This window comes from Hydra viridissima, unplaced genomic scaffold (assembly GCF_058129835.1).
Source record: "Hydra viridissima isolate aposymbiotic clone 2 unplaced genomic scaffold, HvirCarnegie_v1 scaffold_10, whole genome shotgun sequence".
Classification (NCBI taxonomy): Eukaryota; Metazoa; Cnidaria; class Hydrozoa; order Anthoathecata; family Hydridae; genus Hydra; species Hydra viridissima.
This window is the reverse complement of record NW_028324309.1, coordinates 7222081-7238209: the sequence shown is the minus strand read 5'-3', so window position 1 is coordinate 7238209 and position 16129 is coordinate 7222081. Positions and strand designations below refer to the sequence as shown.

General features: G+C 27.9%; 2 protein-coding genes across 13 annotated transcripts in view; both read left to right on the top strand.

Annotated features, from left to right (window-relative positions):
- LOC149882930 (nucleoprotein TPR-like) overlaps positions 1-2594 on the top strand; it is a 77088-nt gene extending 74494 nt beyond the window's left edge. For all 3 annotated transcript variants that reach the window (XM_090100064.1, XM_090100065.1, XM_090100066.1), the window contains 6 exons: positions 93-315; positions 494-630; positions 858-899; positions 1946-1978; positions 2134-2166; positions 2276-2594. In XM_090100064.1, coding sequence (XP_089956190.1) covers positions 93-315; positions 494-630; positions 858-899; positions 1946-1978; positions 2134-2166; positions 2276-2319 — 512 coding nt within the window. In that variant the 3' untranslated portion in view covers positions 2320-2594. The remainder of the gene's footprint in view (positions 1-92; positions 316-493; positions 631-857; positions 900-1945; positions 1979-2133; positions 2167-2275) is intronic.
- A 1176-nt stretch (positions 2595-3770) lies between these two features.
- Positions 3771-15431, top strand: LOC149882929 (sodium- and chloride-dependent transporter XTRP3A-like). Of its 10 annotated transcripts, none has more exons than XR_016456318.1 (11): positions 3771-3913; positions 4153-4337; positions 4441-4614; positions 4755-5033; positions 5493-5692; positions 9668-9778; positions 9868-10230; positions 14045-14252; positions 14528-14656; positions 14917-15079; positions 15170-15431. XR_016456318.1 is itself a non-coding variant. In XM_090100057.1 (11 exons), exons 2-11 carry the CDS (start codon positions 4214-4216, stop codon positions 15344-15346), a joined length of 1929 nt encoding a protein of 642 aa, XP_089956183.1. In that variant the 5' UTR covers positions 3771-3913; positions 4153-4213; the 3' UTR covers positions 15347-15431. The 10 variants fall into 10 exon arrangements, 9 of the variants coding, with proteins under 9 accessions (XP_089956183.1, XP_089956180.1, XP_089956181.1 ...); XM_090100057.1 differs by having other exon boundaries at positions 5523-5692; positions 14497-14656; XM_090100054.1 differs by having other exon boundaries at positions 14497-14656.
- Positions 15432-16129: the final 698 nt, after the last annotated feature.

Here is a 16129-nt window from a genome sequence, read left to right as displayed (position 1 = left end):
AAATGTGTTTTGTATCATAATAGATGTAAAGCAAAGATTTATCTCTGAGAGTAGTTATATAGTAGAAAACATAGTTTAATTTTTTTGCATAGATGATGCGAAACTGAAAGACAAATACTTAGACGAGGATATACTTGAAATGATACTGGAAACGAAGTCTCAAAATATATCTGAAACATATGAAGTCTCAAGTGAAATAGATGATGAAGGTGAAGATGATGATGGTGATGATGTTGATGATGATGATGATATTGATGAAAGTCACATAAAAGAACAACATGAAGTCGCATCGAAGAATGATGTAATTCCAAAAATGTATGAAATGTATAAAATCATATACTTAATAAGTAGAAGAGGAAAAAATCCCAGCTTATTTTAATATTTCAGTTAGATTGCATGTGAAATTGTTATGGTAAAATGTTTTTATTTTTTTCATTTAATTGAAGATTTATTTTGTTGGAATTTTTTAACATCCGTAAACTTTTCACTACAGTGAGCCTGGTGACAAAGATCTAGAAGAGATCACTGAACGAAATGAAGATGAAGAAACATCTATTGATACTATCAAAATTGAGTCTGATGATGACATCTCTCATGATGCAACTGAATCAAAGCAAAATGAGCTTCCAGGTTCGAATCAATTACAACTATTTACTTCTTGTTTCTTATGATTTTTACAAATTTTGTGCTGAGTTCTAAGGGCCATTTTATCTTTATTTGTTTACCAAGAATAATGCTTTATTTAGAGTATTTTTATATTTTTACATTTCTTCATGTTTAGAAATTGTATGTTAACAACATTCTTATCAACTTATGAAAAATATTTTTTTTTTTTTTTTTTTTTTTTTTTTTTACAGAAACTTCTGTTTGGAAAGATGAGCAACATAAAAAAGCGGAAGGTTTTCATTTCTTCTTGATTGTGTTTTTTTTACAAATACATGTTATAGTTTAATAAAAGAGATTTTTTTCGTTATAGTATTAAACAAAAACTTTCTTACGTTGTTATAAACTTTTACCTTTTTATATATATATTTTTCTTAAATCTTGGATTGAATAATAAAATCTGTTCAATCATTTTTAAGTTTGAAATATTATAAAGTATGCCTTTAACAGAATTTTGCAGCATAGTTTAAGAGGTGTAAAAATTCCAGTTAATTAAAAATTAGTTTAGATTTAAGTTACCTTAGAATCGATTTGTGAGGCGAGTACTGCCGTAAGATCAAAAAGAATGTATGGAGTTTATCAACTTTTCAGTTTCGACCTCAGTTAAAGAGCTATATTTTTATTAACTTAACTAAATACCGATGAAAGTTACATTTTTTTACGTTTTACGTTTTTTTAAATTTGCACGGGTGGCTTGTTTGATTTTGATGATATTAAAGAAATTTTAAGAAAAAAAGCACGAAAACGTCATGTTTGAATATATTTGCTTTAATGTTTATTATTTAACTGCTTTATTTCGTTTTAAATAGTTTATTAAAAAATAGAGGGCCTCAATTTCAGTCTAGCCTCCGGCCCCCGTGGCTTTTGACGGCCCTGAATGTTAAAATATCTGTTGAAATTTTTTCTTTGCAAATTTTTTTTATTAATATAATCAGTGGTATATTACATCTATTTGTAATATTTTTATTTCTACTTTTATTATTATTAAACTAGTTTTTACATATTAAAAATGTATAAATGAATTAAAAGGTTTCAAAAAAGATATAAATTTATTTATCTAACATTTACAAACTTGCAAAGTTACGTTCAAAGTTACTTTTTACATGCTGATTTAATTTTAAAAAATGAAAAACTTCTTTTGATATAAATTGCTCAGCGAGTGTTTTAGTCTTATAAAATTCTCCTTTTTCAATAATTATCGATAGCGTGGTGATTTATTATAAATGAAACAGGGAAAAATCAATCAAAAATTTAATAAAAAATTCAATATCTTTTGTTTTAGATGAGAAAACTAAACCTGTTCGATTGCAAAGAGGTGATTTTTTTTATTCCAATTTTGGGGTTTATATTTTGCAAGTTAATTTTTTTCTTTCACTTCAGTGTTCTTTAAATGCGTCCTTGTAATAGTTCGCGTTAAGTTAATATTGGCATAAAGTAGTGAAAGTAGATCGCCAAAATGTTTTATTATAGGTGTCCGTCCTCGTCTTCGACGCGACTTACCATGTGAGTCTTTTTTTATTCTTTTTTTTTTTTTTTTTTTTGTTAAACTTTGAAGTTCTTAAGATTTTTGAAGTTTTCTTTTATCATGTTGTCTTCACTTTCATTTTTTCAGTACGACTTGCGAAAGCTTCAGATTCAGCTGATAAAGTTGGTTAATTGCGTTAAAGTTAGTTGTCTGCAGCATCCGGAATATACTTTCACTGAATGCATGGATCATAATTTGATGTCTTCTAGCATACAAGTGCTGAAAAACCTTTACATGAATCACTCATGATTTATAAACGTCGCATATTTTTTTTTTGATTAAAATATTAAGATTTTTAAGTGAATACGCTTCATTTAAAAGATTTTTTCTTCGTTCATATTATTTGTATTTTATTTGTCTGAATTTATGCAGTAATTTTATATCGGTTGCGAAAATTATTTAAAAAGTTCAATTTTTTTTTTTTTAAATTGAGTTTATCATTCGAGTTTAGTATGCAATTTAATTCTTTATCGCTGGGACACAGCAACTTTTTTATATGTGGTTCGCTTTCATTTCTTTAAGTTCGTCGTTATGATAAGACAATGCAGCTTATCACCTTTAATTATTTTTTTAAGACTTTTAAGATCTCTTTACCACATCTCATAAAATGATAAGATCTCATCCCATATGACATCTTTTAAGATCTCTGTACCACAGTCTCTCTAAATAGTGCCAAGTAAAAATCTTCATCAAACCTGCTCATCAATAAGCGTATAATAACTTTTTAAACAAAACAGTTTTAAGCATCTTTATGCTAATCATGAAGTTCAAAAAGAAGTAGGGAAAAAGAACTATTTTAACATACAATGAAATCTTATGAGTTTTTTTCAATACTTTAGAATATAAAGTTAAGAAAGCTCTAGTTACTTCCAAACACCGTCTGCATTTTTCGAAGTTTAAACTATAGGACAATCGAAAATATTATGCCAATTATTTTCAATTTTAAACAGATCCTTAAAAACAATTGGCTCATCATTAGCAAGGTTGACACTATGTCAATTGGTTTTGTAAAATACCGTTCAGCAGAGGTGTTTTTTGAAACTTTTGAAGTACTTTTAAAAGGTGTTTCCTTATCCTATCTTTTAAATAGAGTTTCTAATGCAGACTTTCAAGATTTTAGATCTAAGAACCCAAAGATATTTTATTTTATGGCATTTTTATGGAGCTTTAAGTGGTATGTCGTCGTCTTTTATTATTATCATTTTTTTTTGTTCTGATGAGGTTTTCATTGAAGCGTCATCAAAATTAGTGCTTTGAAGTAATAAAAAATTTCTTCAGTAGTCCTTTTTTGCACAAAAAATATAAAATATTCAAGAGAGTAGAGAAATTTTGTTCGCCATCAACATCACTATTATTATTATTTTTTTTTTTGTTAAAAATTCTCATTAAAAATGATAAATTTTCAAAACATCGCTTTAAGGGACGTTGTAGGGCGGATGCTCTGGAGTTTTACAAGGTGTAAAAGTAATGTATACAAATACAAGACAGCGACGAGTAATATCCAATATATGAAAAAAAAATTTTTTAATATTTAATTAAATGCTGTTTTTTTCGCTATTTTTCTATTTTTTGAAATAGGAAGTTAAGAAAATGTGAATTATTAACATCCATTTTCATAACTGTTTTGAAATACTCTGGTTTAAAGTAAACGTCTGAAGCTTAATTATTGTGCATTTTACTTAATACGAAATGCAGCAAGGAAAGTTGAGTAAAACAATAATAAAGGTATCAAGTAGTTAAATTTATTTTTAAAATATTACGTATCGTAATAAAACTTTTTTTAAAGCATCATTTGTCATTTTGTGAAATCTAAATGATTTGTTAAAAAAACACGCATTCTTGTTAAAGATATACGAATTTTAGTTGAAATAAATCCCCATTCAAATTTTTATTTATATTTCTAAAAAAGAAAAATCTAAACATCTTTTTATGCAAACATTGAAATGAAACATCTTTTTATGCAGAAACTGTAATGGATATTTTAAAGTCTCCGCTGAGGTTGTTTTACTTTTATTTGGAAAAAAAATGAAGAACCAATATTCCGAAAAAGAGAACTGTGCAGAGCCCCTAATTCTGTCTCGCTTCACTCCTTCTTTACCAACAACAACCACAATTGCAGGAGATGTGCTCTGTAACTTAGACGACGATGGTTTTAACTTTTTTATTTAAAAAAAAAAACATTAAAGATTTTATCTGTTTTGAGATTTAAGAGTTTAGCCTTAAAAAGTTGAGAATAAAAAATCATATTTTAGAGCTCGTTAATGAAACCAAAAGTACGTTTAAGTACGCTGATGTCAACACTACGACCAACTTTAATCGAGAAAAATGGAATCGTAGATCAACTTTCTTGATGATTCTGATGGGATATACAGTTGGTTTGGGAAATATTTGGAGGTTTCCATACCTTTGTCATAAAAATGGAGGAGGTAGTTTGAAAATTGAATTTTATCTAAAGCCTTTATTGCTTTATAAAATATATTCAGATATAAAATATTTAACTTAGCAAGCTTTGAGATCATATAAATGTTCATAAATATCATGTAAAATCATGTAAACATAATTTCAGCTACATTCCTCATTCCCTATTTCTTCTTACTGTTTGCTGAGGGGTTGCCGTTATATTACATGGAACTTTGTATTGGTCAAAGATTACGCAAAGGTAGTGTTGCAGCATGGCATTTAATATCACCGTACCTTGATGGTGTGGGGTTAGCTTCATTAATCATATGCATTTTTGTTTGTTTGTATTACAATGTTATTGTATCTTGGTGCTTGTTCTACTTTATAAGTTCTTTCAAACACCCGCTACCGTGGTCTCACTGTCCACTTGAAAGAGTCAAGAACAGTAAGTTAAACTTTTAAACTAAAAGTATTCTAAAGAATAATGTATTACTAAGTTATCTATTAATTTGATCAAATACTTTAATAAAATTTGTTCATTTACATAGCGAAAATGGGTTCAAACAATTATCCATTGAATTTTTTTTCTTTAAGTTTTAATCTGATTAAAAAAAACCTTACCTCAACTGAAAAATAAAAAACCATACCTTTTATTTTAAAAAGTTATAAAAATATATTATGTTTGATACTCAAGGTGGTCTTTTTTTCTTTTTATTCGAAACTCGAACAATCGAGATTAAAATCCAAATTCTTATCGTATCATTGATTTTTATTTTAGTTTGTAGCATATGCGATAGAAACACAGTTAATGAAATTGAAAATAGCCCATTTAATCTGTTTATATTATAGTTAACCTGTTTTTATTTTGTTTACATAACTGTTTTTGTTATTAATATTTCCGTAGATAACATGACAACCTTATTCATATCTCCAGAATGTCTGAGAGCAGGTTCAATTAGATACTTTTGGTATCGCACAACCTTGAATATTGCTGATAACATTGAAACAAAAAATGAAACCAATTGGACGCTGGCGTTTTACTTACTCTTATCTTGGGTTATATGTTGGCTTTGTACAATAAAAGGAATTCATTCAGAAGGAAAAGTATGTATACCAATTGAACTAAAGCTAAAAGTTGCTAAAAGAGGATGTAGATCAAAACTTTGAGTTGCATTGTTTCAATTCAACTCAAGGGCAAAAGCACCAAAAAAATGGGTTCATCAAAACATTAAACAAGAAAATATTACTCTCATTTAGGATTAGATTTGAGATCATAAATTCATTCAAAACGATGTAATAACGAACTAACATTTTAGTTATTTTTTCAAAAAAGGCTTTATTTTGTACGAGACCGTTAGTTTTACTACTTAAGCTTACAATATTTTAATCAAACAATATTAAAAATGCCTAGACTGGTCGTATGATCAGGTGCTGTTAGGTTAACAGTTTGTTTCCCGAAATGTTTTTGCGAGATAAACATTTTCTAGGGACCGTCAAAAAAAAAAAAAAAAACATATTTAAAGATACCATGGTATTTTTCAAGCTCATATGTGCATTGCTGAGGCTTCCACTTTGACTGTAAAAAAAAACTTTATGAAAAACTAGTTTTCCTTACAGTTCTTATAATATTGAAGGCCAAAAGATACAATACCTAAGATCTTTTAATCTAGATTTACTCTGAACTTGATTTGAATTTGCTCTGAATCTGATTTGATTTGAGTTTATTCCTTTGGTTTGTCATTATCGTGCTTATAAGTTTTTAGAAAATCTTGTACAAGCTTAATTTCTACTTTTCGTACAATAACTTACCATATGGGAAGATTCCAGAGAAAAGTTCCTAATTTAAAGGATTAATCCATTTCACTTCAACCATGGTGAGTATTATTATGTCAAATAAAACAACGATATAAAAGAGGTTTGATATGGCTATCTGCCACAATTATTTAACATCAACTGCATCCATAGCAGACACAAGAGTTAAGATTTGTGGAAATAGAAGATCAAGCGTTAAACAAGCCATTAACCGAGCATACGGCAACTTGTTGGTACATGGGCAATTTTAATGATCCCCATACTACACAATAATGGGGCATTTGAAATCTCTGCAAACAGATGCATGATTAGTAATATGATATGAATCTTAAAATGACACCTCGTATTTAACAATTCATAAAATAACTACGGATAAAAAAAACTGATTTGAAAGAAACGGCTTTTTTAACAAAAAAAAAAAATCTTCTAATCAGGTCCTTTAACAATGCACCTGTTTGGAAATTTCCATGAGTCTCGCAATGACTTAAATTCGTGATATACGATGCCATGGCATTCTTACAAATGTATTAGGCATCTTTTTTAATCTCACTATCTTTCCTTTATTTTCAACATTTTTTTAATTTTATAAAAAAACCACATGAATTTATCAAAGTGTTTGTTTAAATTTGTTAAAGTCACTATGTGACTAATACACAAACGCAATAAATTAACGTTTTACCATAATTTAGCTGTAAAAATAACTTTAATTTTTTTTTTTGTTATTTCTAATTTATGATTGCTAACTTTGATTTTGTTTTTAGTTTCTTTTTTAGATTTATTTCATTTTGAGTCAGCGAGTTTAGTTTAAAAGTACAGGGGGTTGGACAAAATAATGAAAACACCTTTAAAAACAAACAAATTTATTCTAATAAAAGGTAGGACCCCTTTTGGTGGCAATTACAGATTGAATCCGGCGAGGTATTGACTCGTACAAACTTTGAATGTGTTCTAATGGAATTTTTCTCCATTCTTCTATCAAAACTGTCTCTAGTTCTTTTGTGATCTTGGTGGTGAATATCGACTTCTTAAATTATTGTCTAATGTGCACCACACATATTCAATAATGTTAAGATCAGGCAATTTTGGTGGCCAGATAAGATAAGTTTTTTCCTCAGAATGTTCATCATGCTATTCTGAGATTACTTTAGCGGTGTAGATTGGGGCATTGTCATCCTGGAATATTGCGTTGCTTTCCGGGAACAGTTCTAAGATCATAGGATGGATTTGATCCAACCAAATATTCAAATAGTCATGAATATTTATTCTAAAATAAAGGAAAACTATTGGGCCAGCTGATTTCTATGATATTGCTCTCTAGATCTTCACAGATCTTCCTCCATGTCTCACAATAGGAAGAAAGTAGTTGGCTTAACATGCTTCTTTATGCTGCCTCTAGACGTAAACTCGACCAGATAAAAATGAAAATATAACAGCCATTGACGACTTTGCAAACTTTCAAATGTTATAAGCATTTGTTAAACAATTTATAATGTTATTTATAATAACATAAATTGTTTAACAAATGCTTTTAATTGATTCATAATGAGCTCTGCCATACTACACAAAGGAAAAAACGAGAGTGGCATACAATATTTGAATACTCTTCCGAGAAGAATAGCTTTACTATCGTGTTATATATTTATCTTCTTAACTTTGATAAGGTTTACATCACCTCTTAATTACCAAATAATCTCAACGAGAAAAATATTTAGCTGCTAGAAAGTATTTTGTTACATGATTTTATTATTAAACCAAATGATGTACCTAGTCTTACTTAAGATACTAACTATGTTTAGTATAATTTTAGACTTTTTTGAGTGTTGAGTATTACAGTCAAGTAATATATATACAACATTACAACCATGTAATAAATGCTACGTATTGATTCTTAAATTCCTTAAAACTTTAATAATATTAACTAACAATAATATTGTTAACATTAAATCGTTTTCTTAATCAAAAACCGTAGACTTTAAACTTACACGCATATTTACCGCTCAAATATGTTAAGTTTTCATTTATTCTTTATAAGACAGTAATAATTATTTTCAATATCGATGACTAAGGTTAATCTTGAGATTTGCTTTAAATTTGTTAAATAAATAACAGGACTTGATTAACAATACAAAAAATTAACATAAAATTATGTAATTACTTTTTCAGAAACAGTTTTTCATTTCGTTTTTATTTTGTTTTCGTTAAGGAAAAAGGTTTAATTTTCATTTGTTTTTTTTTTGTTAACTATAATATCACTGCGTGTTAATCTTCCTAAAGTTGTCTAAAAAAAATCTAAAACAAAAACATCAAAGTTTGATTGAAACAAAGAGAATCAAATTCAGGTTTTATGAAATTACGTCAAGGTAAAAAACTTTTTTAGTTGTTTTATTTAGTCATCCATGTAAGGATTATTTAGCATTTAAAATTTCTAATTCCTATAACCTAATAAGTAAGCTTTAAATATTCTGGACTTCTTACTGATATTTGTGAGGATTCTAACTTTGTATTATCAAAAATTGCAGAAATTAAAATCTCTGCAACAATCATGTCAGCATTCATTTTTATTTCTCGTTTTACAAAATATAGCACATCTGTATTAACTGCTTATCTTTAAGATTTCAAAGAAATTGTTACTCCAACAAAGATTATTGTTATCGTCATAAAGTTTTAACAGTAGTTTCTTTTCCTAGATACTTGTCGACGTAAATCAATTTTCAGAGGAATTTATTTCCAAGTTATGGGAATGGATATGGTGAATCTAAAATAAACTAAAGCTTTTTCCATTTACATATATGGTTTCTTAATCTCTAAAATTCAAAAATTCTGAAAATTCTCTTATACGAGTAATATATAATGGCTTTTCGGGATATACTGTATGTATAATGACTTTTTTATTGCATGTGTATAAAAAATTTGTTCATGTTTACAATGCAAAAATTGCAAACTGTATTTAGTTAGATGTGTTTGCATCTAACTTTTTTTGCTAAATCGGATTTCTTTAGATTCTGTCGATACTCCCCGCCTTTCTGTCACCCCACCTTTTCCATAAAGACTTAAAACTATTTAAAATCTTGAACAAAGTTCTTTTTTATTTTTCTACTTCAATTTTATTTAATTCTGCATAAATTTACAAATTCTTTGTAAAAACACTCTTTATAAGAACACTATTTTTAAAAACAGTGTTATTGTTATAATAATTCAAAATTAGGGTTAACGTAAGAAGTAAAATGCAATATTTTTTATATTTTTACAAGTATTTGTCAAATTTAGGTTGTCTACATTACAGCTACACTGCCAATAATCTTACTTGCGACCATGTTTTTTCGTGGGGTTAATTTGAAAGGTTTTCAAGATGGTCTTGCATTGTTATTTTTACCTGATGTAAGGGAATTTAGTTTGGATTTTCAGCTCTTTATTAACCTATTTTTTTAATGCAGACCAATATTAATTATACTTTTCAACATCTTTAGTTTACGCGTTTAAAGGATCATAAAATATGGCTAGATGCAGCTTCGCAAGTTTTTTATTCACTGGGTATAGCCTACGGATCACTTATAGCTTTTGCAAGCTACAACCCTTTAAAAAATGATACCACGAGGGATGCATTATTGATGTGTATTGTGGATGCAAGTGTGAGCATCTATTCAAGTATAGTTTTGTTTTGCTTTCTGGGATATCGAGCTCACTTGAAAATGGAAGAATGTTTAGGAGGTAAACCTGTTAATCTTCTAAAATTACAAAGAAACATTTCAAGTGAAAAAAACAACACTAGTCAGCGATTTTTCGGAAGCTTTCTTAATGTCACGTGCAATAAAACTGATTTCTTAAATGAAGTAAGTTTGTAATTTTGAAAGCCCGTTTTATTCATTCACACTAAAAGTATCTTAAAATTATTATTGATCTGTCAAACTTTAAAATCTTTTATAGTTACTACAATTAAACCTGTCAGCTCTGTTAAAGCAATTTATTCAGGATTCGTCAAATTTTTTACACTCTTTAGCTGAAAACACATAACCAATTTATTTTTTCGTGTATTTTCCGTAATTCAAAGTGTTTCCCTAATTAGCTAATAGTTTTTTGATTGTTGCTTAAGTTATTTTAGATCAGCGATACTCAACCCGAGTAAGAGGAAAAATGTATTTATGTGGCCTGTGCCTAAAAAAGTTTGGACTTCCTTAAAAGAAAAAAATGTTAAGTTCCTTTAGAAGTGTCTTTAATAAAGTTAATTTCGTAAAAGTGTCTAACTTTGCTTAATGTTATTTTAATACCATTAATATAATAGAAGTTTAAAGCAGATTTTTATAGATGAAAATTACAAATTAGTGAAACTTTTGTGTAAAGTAAGAGACTTTTACGGTACTGATATTTAATAAATAATTTCTTTAGCAGTTCATAAGTTTCTGCTGTGTCATAAATATTTTAAAAAAATAGCTTTGAATAATTTTATTCGAGCCAATTTCAAGTCTTTGTTTTTATCATTTATTGTAGGAGTTTTTTGTTAACAATAAAAAGAATATAAAAAATATTCTTAAAACAGTGTCCCAAAATTGCTTTTCATTAAAGGGTTACGGCTGGTTAGCTATTTTGTAAACTCTTGTAAATTAATTGCATCGGTTCAATCCTTATAAATGTTTAGAAAAATCAAATGATTCAAATGACTCACATGAACGTTGTCTTTCACTGATGGCATTCATTGCATGCAAAACAATAAAAGTTTCATGAGGATAACTATTAAGGAGTACTTTAACTGTTCATGGAACATTTTTATTGAGTTCTTTGTTTCGCAGTTATAAGTAACATAACTCATAGGTTTTACAATTTAACATGAATTTCTGGTAACATCCAGAGTTGGATCAGAAAGTGTGAGATTTATGAGTTAAAAGATCTCTATTGCAGACTTATAATCTGTTCAAGGTTAGGTGTATGATATTACCGTTGCTACAAAAACAAGTTTTTTTAAGTTCATTTATCTTTTAAAATCTGGTTTGAATGACTTTGTTGTTAAATTAAATAATAAATACAGCAAACTTGTTAAAAAACTTTACAGTAGCAAACGCAACAGTACTTCATGAAAGTGATTTTTAGTGTTTAATTAGTCAAGTGAAAAATATTGTAGCTTTTCTAAGAAAAAGTTGTTTTTGCGAATAAATTTAAAAATCCATCAGCAAAACATCCAGTGCCAAATAGAGAGTTATTACCTATTCCAAAAGCACCTGGATTTTCTGTAATTGAGCCCAATGAGGATGAACCTGTTTTTTTTGTTTTTGTTTTTGTTTTTTTCATGCTTCTGCATTAGAAGTGAGTTTAAACTTTGATGCACCTTCTTCTTCTAACTTACCATTCCTTTTGTTATCCTCATATAGAAATAAACCTACGTATATAGCCCACTAAAACTAAAGGAACACCACATTGGTACTTACAAAAACATTATAGTACGCTACCTATTATTTTGATTTTAATAAAACAAAATATGGATTTTGATAAAATGTAGTCTAAAAATCTATTCTATGCCTTATAGATATATATTGATGTTATGACACAACAATATAACAAACAAAAAAACTATAAAATAAAAATTATTTCATTATTTTCAACTCCAAAACTAGAGAAAATTTTCAAAGTGTATCAAAAAGTTTCAAAAGTGTATCAGATCAGTAAATGATGACATATCCATTGTTCTTAATAGCTTTAGTACACCTTTGAGGCGTAGACTCGATAAGTTTGTCAATTTGAACTTGTTTTATTTGTCTTGTTTAACGTTCACCGTAGAGGCATGTACATATACAAAAGGTATCATTTTCATCCAGAATTGAAACATATATGTATTTGTTCATTACACCTTGTATGTATGCAGTAGAGTGGTCCTAATCCAGAAAATCCTGAAAAGTACCACCAAACTATCAAGCCTTTGCTATAATCGTTTGCCAAATAGTATTTAACTTTCGTTTACTATCCTAACCTTTCATGTTAAACTAGGACTCATCCGACCATAATGCTCGTCTCCACTATTCTATCATCCAATATTTGTGAGCCTTTGCAAACTCCAAACATGCTTTTCGGTACTTTGATCTTTTATACTTTTTACATGAACCAATTTTTCTGATTTCTGGATTATAATAATCAATCATTTTTTGTTTTTGAAAACACACTATCATATTTATTACATGCCATTCTTTCATCTTTCAGCTATTATTTTACTATAAGTTTCTACTAAACAGAATTTGTAATTTGTTTAGTATAACATAAAAGATTAGTTATGAAACTATAACGTCTTCTTTAATTAAAACCGTATTAAGTTGACGCATTATTTACTAATTACCTGGTAATTATAAAATGTAAAGTTTTTCGACATTAAATTAAATATTACATAAAAACGTGTCAACTGAATAGAAAACATAGATCACACATAGAATCACTTAAAATAAAACTTAAGAGGATTGTCACTTTACAAGTTTTTTAAAAGTTTCCAGTTCAACAGAAACTTTTAAAACTTGTAATGTGACTTTTTAAGTACATTTTCGAATAACATGAAATGATATGAGTTATAACTTAATTACAATGAGTTAAATGAAAAACGAAGAATATTTTTCTTCGGATAATTCCTGATAATGGAGTTGTAAGAAAATTTCGTATAAATTTAAAAATACTTTGGAATAATAAGAAGATTTTATACAATTACGTACAAAAAATTTTGGATAAAAATTCGGATAAAGTTATACGGATATCAGTATTTGATATTGATATATTCATCATTTGGATTGTGGTCTTGTTAACGCATGGAGTAGTAAATCTAAAACAAAACCAAAACATTTGATCACAAACAGAAACATGCTCGAGGGCTGACAAAGTTTAAAACAAAAGAGCCTAAAATCATTTTTTGATCGCATAAAAAATATAAATACTTATAATAATATTCTTTCTGTCATACAAAAAAGCAAAAACCATCAATGTCCTTTTATTTTCCATGGTCACTGTAAACTGTAGCTATATAATATGTACAAATGACCCCTCACTTAAACCTTCATATAAAGTATAATTATTCAAAACTAAGCAACTTAAAATCACTTATCGTTGTTATTTTTATTTTTGTTTTATTCCTCGTATCTGGAATAAAATAATTTCAAAAAATTACTAACAGCAAAATAAAAGCTGTTTCAAAAAACCAATCAAAAAGAAAATCTTAGAGTTTTAAAATATCGTTTTTTCTAAATTTTTTCTATATTTAGTTAGAACTTGTATTTGTTTTTTTATTTTCCAAATGAATAGCAAATCTTGTTTAACTCTAAGCGTGAACCTATTTAAAATACATCAATGCTATTGACATGAACATGTCAATAGTGTTATGCACTGCGTTTGCTCATTATAAGACTGACCTTCTGAGCTTTTATTATATTACTAGAAATTATCATCATAATGTATCAATTGTGATTATTTTATGCTTATATAGAAATTATTTTTAAAATGTATACTATTGTTTATTTCTTTGTGTATGACTATTTGTTTTGTACAACTGTTTATTTTATATTAGTAAAATGAACCAATAAATATGTATTACTAAACATTCAGAAACATACCTAAAACATCAATAAGATTTTACATTTTTATAATTAAGACAAAAACTTTTAATAACGCTTTCACTTTTTTAAGCGGTCTCAGTCAACTGAACTCGCATTTCTAGTTGTAACAGAAGTTCTTAGTACATTACCCAATCCAAGAATGTGGTGCGCACTTTTCTTTCTGATGTTGATCATGTTGGGAATTGATACTCAGTTTGGAATACTGGAAGGTGTGATCACTCCAATTCTTGACTCGAAGTTTTTTTACAGAGCAAAGCGTCGGACAGAAATAATAACTGGTAATAATACCTTAAACATTAAAAAAAAAAAAAAACAATAATGTAAAAAAATAACGTGAGAAAAAAAAACATAATGTAAAAAATGAGAAAAGAAAAAATAAAAATAACGTGAGAAAAGAAAAAATAGTAAAAATGTTTTAAACTTTATTGTTTTTAACTTCCAAATATTTGGTTATTAGTTTACCAATCCTAAAATACCTTTTAAAAATTAAAAATTTAAATGCCATACAATTTGCTATGATAGGTCTGGTATGTCTCATTTTGTTTGTGTTAAGTTTCTCGATGGTTCAAACCACTGGTAACTATTGGTTACAGCTATTTGAGAACTACTGTTCCAGCGTGCCCCTAATGGTTGTAGCTTGTATAGAGTGTTTTGCTGTTTCATATGTCTATGGAATAGAAAAGTAAAACCTTTTTTTCATCTCTCTCTCCTTTTTCTTTTTTTTACTTAGCTGATTCAAGTCTCTCTAAATGAATCAAAACTTTTATAAACTTTGAAAGGATCTATTAACACAAAATCTTCATATTTCAAGTTACAAGAGTTATTAAAGTATTAAGAGTTCCCTTACGTCTGCTTTTTTTTAATCAAAATATTTATTTTCATCGCATTGGTAAAAAAGAATTGCATCGATTATTTAACAAATATATTTTTTTTAAAATTTAGGTTTTGTAAAGACATTCTATATATGACCAATCAAAAACCTCGTCAGATTTGGATTATATGCTGGAAATTTGTATCACCATTTATTATCATTGTTGTATTAGGTTTTAGTATTTATGACTATTCATGTAACGCACCAACTTACCAAATTTGGAACAGAGTGAAGGTTTGCGTATAGTTTTTATTAATGCATTATTTAGTTGTTTTTTTTTTTTTCATTCATTTAGTTACTATATTTTTTAACTTGTTTGTTTAGGGAAGAATTGAGCCTGCTTTACTTCCACCGTGGTCAATCTTTTTAAGCTTAATGCTACTACTTTTTAGCATTATGTTTATACCTATTCTTGCATTTATAAGATTCTGTCACTATCAACGTCGAAAGAAAAAAGTCTTTGAAAACCATGTTGTAATAACGAACATTAGAAAATCATGAATTTATAAAAAAATATATAAGAAATCAAAAATTTGTATATGATGAGGTAATATTTTCAACAAATATATTCATTAACAAATCTTTATTTCGAGAATTTTTTTTCTCAGAAAAGAGTGAAAGAGGGAAAGGGGCAATAATATGTTGAAGGAATCCTGCTGAATTTTTTTTTTTTCTTTTTGAAAAAATATAGAGAAGAATTATGCTGAAATGTCTACATTTTCATTAAGGAGATGTGGAAAAAAAGTGTGAAAAAAGAGTGGAGGGTAACAGGAAAGGTTTATAATTGCTGATCATCTTTCTAATACAAAAGACATAAATCTTATAGATTATACACTTTTTTTACTTTTGGTACCACTATATAATGTACTAACTTTAACCATTGGACCGTGAGTTTTAAACCTTTAAAACCATTTTAAATCAACCAGTGATGAAATTGATGCAAAACTTTGGAGTTTTCTACATCAGGATCTCTGCATTATGATGAGTTACAACAGATCAAAAACTTACTAAATGCAATTGTTATTCCATTAAACTCTTTTAAAGATATACTTACCACAATCTCAGGTTGTTACCATAATCTCAGGTTGTTTTAAGGACAGAGTTCCGAACTTGAAGTTTCGAAATTAAAGTTCCGAACAACTGTCCTCCAATGAGCAAATTGGCGGAACAACCTGAGATTATGGCAAGTTCTCCTTACATGTTAAAAGTTTTGAATGAAAGACCAATCACAGAGGAGGAAACAAAATAACAAGTAAAAAGAACAATAAGAACAGTTAAAAAATT

What these genes read in the sequence shown, in the direction of transcription:
- LOC149882929 (XM_090100054.1), top strand. Translation starts at nt 4,214, where the DNA reads ATGAAGAACCAATATTCCGAAAAAGAGAACTGTGCAGAGCCCCTAATT. An exon ending in CTGTAACTTAGACGACGATG is followed by an intron (nt 4,338 to 4,440) that starts GTTTTAACTTTT and finishes ATCATATTTTAG; the next exon opens with AGCTCGTTAATGAAACCAAA. An exon ending in TCGGACAGAAATAATAACTG is followed by an intron (nt 14,253 to 14,496) that starts GTAATAATACCT and finishes TTGCTATGATAG; the next exon opens with GTCTGGTATGTCTCATTTTG.